Raw genomic sequence first — 3386 nt, forward strand, 5'->3', positions numbered from 1 at the left:
TGTTAGAAATAGGGAAATCTATTAGGGCACATCTATACTAAAAGTTAAGCTGTATTAATGAAAGATGTGAATTTAAAGTACATTAAAGCTTTGTGTGGACTCTCAGAAATGCACTTAAACTAAAACACCGTAAATTCAGACCTTTTATTAATTCATCTTAATTTCCCATGTAGACATGCCCTTACTGTAGACAACATTTCAGAAGTCTTGGAAGTTTCAGCTATGCTTTTTGTAATGGCATCAAGTTTGCACTGGTAGTTCAGAGGGAAACAAAATACAAAGAAAGAAAGAGCCAGCACTCATAAAAGATTTTCTTTAAACATAAGAAGAAACTGTAAAGGAAGTTGAAAAACTTCTAAAATATCTTTTTCATTACTCAGGCCTGGTCTACACTACGACTTTAATTCGGATTTATCAGGGTTAATTCGAATTTACCCTGCAAATTTGGTCCTGCTTTGAGCAGGGGGTTGGACTAGATGAACTCTTGAGGTCCCTTCCAACTCTGATATTCTATGATATTCTATGAACCGTCCATACAACGACGCTATTTATTTCGAAATAAAGGGCCCTTTAAATCGATTTCTGTACTCCACCCCGACGAGCGGAGTAGCGCCAAAATCGATTTTAACATTTCGAATTAGGGATAGTGTGGCCGCAATTCGATGGTATTGGCCTCCGGGAGCTATCCCACAGTGCACCATTGTGACCGCTCTGGACAGCAATCTGAACTCAGATGCACTGGCCAGGTAGACAGGAAAAGCCCCGCGAACATTTGAATTTCATTTCCTGTTTGCCCAGCGTGGAGAGCACAGGTGACCACAGATAGCTCATCAGCACAGGTAACCATGCAGGCCGATAATCGAAAAAGAGCACCAGCATGGACCGTGAGGGAGGTACTGGATCTGATCGCTATATGGGGAGAGGATTCAGTGCTTGCAGAACTTCGTTCTAAAAGATGAAATGCCAAAACTTTTGAAAAAATCTCCAAGGGCATGATGGAGAGAGGCCACAATAGGGACTCAGATCAGTGCCGCGTGAAAGTCAAGGAGCTCAGACAAGCCTATCAAAATACAAAGGAGGCAAACGGTCGCTCTGGGTCAGAGCCGCGGACATGCCGCTTCTACGCCGAGCTGCATGCAATTCTAGGGGGGGCCGCCACCACTACCCCACCTGTGATCGTGGATTCCGGGTCGGGGATAGTCTCATCAGCTACACCTGAGGATTCTGCCGATGGGGGAGAGGAGGAGGAGGAGCTTGCAGAGAGCACACAGCACTCCGTTCTCCCCAACAGCCAGGATCTTTTTCTCAGCCTGACTGAAGTACCCTCCCAACCCTCCCAAGCCAGTATCCAAGACCCTGACCCCATGGAAGGGACCTCAGGTGAGTTTACCTTTTAAAATATAAAACTTGTTTTAAAAGCAAACGGTTTTTAATTATTACTTTGCCCTGAGGACTTGGGATGCATTCGCGGTCAGTTCAGCTACTGGAAAAGTCTGTTAACGTGTCTGGGGATGGAGCGGAAATCCTCCAGGGACATCTCCATGAAGCTCTCCTGGAGGTACTCCAAAAGCCTTGCCACAAGGTTTCTGGGCAGTGCAGCCTTATTCCGTCCTCCATGGTAGGACACTTGACCACGCCATGCTTGCAGCAAGTAATCTGGTATCATTGCCTGACAAAGCCTGGCAGCGTATGGTCCCGGTGTTTGCTGGCATTCAAGCAACATCCGTTCTTTATCTTGTTGTGTAATCCTCAGGAGAGTGATATCACTCATGGTAACCTGGTTGAAATACGGGAACTTAATTAAGGGGACAGAGGTGGCCGTTCCTACTGGGCTGTTTGCCTGTGGCTGAAAATAAATCCTTCCCTGCAGTTAGCCAAGCGCAGATGGGAAATTGGCCCTGAGCTTTTCGCGTTTGGCTAGCAGGGATCTTCCCTGTTACCAGCCACGCGGTGGGGGGAGGGGTACCGTGATCATCCCAGAGAATTTATGGCGGGAGTGGGGCGGCAGGGGGGGTGGTTAGTTTGGTTCCTGCAGGGCTCTTCCCTGATACCAGCCACACGGTGGGGGGAGGGGTACAGCGATCATCCCAGAGAATTCATGGCGGGAGGGGGGGGTGGTTAGTTTGTTTTCTGCTGCTGCTGAATGTTAACAGAAAAAACGTAGCACTCTACGGGCTTTGCTTGGTATGTGGGAAAGGAGGGCGCAGAAGCCGTAAGACAATGGCTTACCATGGCCGCATGCAATCCGAATTTTGTTGCCCGGACCTGTGATCTCTAGCAGCAAAGTCACAGGCACTCAGTATTAAGAGGCAAAATGCAACCTTGCACAGAAATCACATGTGCTATGTAATGTGAATAGTGTTGGTCACCGTGAAAGAGTATAAGCATTGTTCTGCAAAATGTATCTTTTTAAACAATTCTCTCTTTTTTCCTCTCCCTACAGCAGCTGCAAATTCCTCAAGCCTCCCTCCTCCATCCCGAAGGCTATCACAGATAAGGCGTCATAAAAAGAAGACGCGAGACGAGATGTTTGCAGAAATTATGGAATCCAGCCACAGTGACAGAGCTCATCTGAATGAGTGGAAGGAAACGGTTTCAAAGTATAGGAAAGAAGCCAGTGAACGTGAGGACAGGAGGGACCAACATGAGGACATGAGGGACCAACGTGAGGACAGGAGGGACCAACGTGAGGAGAGGAGAGACGCTCGAGATGAGAGGTGGTGGCAGGAAGATCAGAGGAGGCAGGATGCAATGTTGGGGCTGCTGCGTGAGCAAACAGACATGCTCCGGCGTCTGGTGGAGCTTCAGGAACGGCTGCAGGAAAACAGAGTGCCGCTACAGCCCCTGTACCCCCCTCCCCCCTCCCCATGTTCCATATCCTCCTCACCCAGACGTGTAAGAACGCGGGGGGGGGGGAGGCTCCGTGGACCTTCCCATTCCACCCCAGTGGACAGCCCAAGCAAAAGGCTGTCATTTTTTTAAACCTTTTTTTAGTGGCCTTTTCCTTCCCACCGATCCTCCTCCCAAATGCCACCCGGGTTCCCTCCCTCTTTTTCTAATCTATTAATAAAGAATAAATGATTTTTAAATGATAGTGACTTTATTTGGTTTGAAAGCAAGCTGGGGGAAGGGGGAGGGTGGGTTCCTTACAGAAAATGAGTCAATAAAGGGGGCGGGTTTTCATGAAGGAGAAACAAACAGATATTTCACACTGTAGCCTGGCCAGTCATGAAACTGGTTTTCAAAGCTTCTCTGATGCACAGCGCTTCCTGGTGTGCTCTTCTAATCGCCCTGGTGTCTGGCTGCGCGTAATCAGCAGCCAGGCGATTTGCCTCAGCCTCCCACCCCGCCATAAAGGTCTCCCCCTTACTTTCACAGAGATTGTG

General features: G+C 48.4%; 1 protein-coding gene across 1 annotated transcript; it reads left to right on the forward strand.

Annotated features, from left to right (window-relative positions):
* Positions 1-545: 545 nt before the first annotated feature.
* On the forward strand, positions 546-2982 carry LOC135984342 (pre-mRNA-splicing factor CWC22 homolog). The gene is made up of 2 exons (XM_065599300.1): positions 546-1380; positions 2444-2982. Exons 1-2 carry the CDS (start codon positions 993-995, stop codon positions 2980-2982), a joined length of 927 nt encoding a protein of 308 aa, XP_065455372.1. The 5' UTR covers positions 546-992.
* The last annotated feature ends 404 nt before the right edge of the window (positions 2983-3386 follow it).

Source organism: Chrysemys picta, chromosome 6 (genome assembly GCF_011386835.1).
Source record: "Chrysemys picta bellii isolate R12L10 chromosome 6, ASM1138683v2, whole genome shotgun sequence".
In the NCBI taxonomy this organism is placed as follows: domain Eukaryota; kingdom Metazoa; phylum Chordata; order Testudines; family Emydidae; genus Chrysemys; species Chrysemys picta.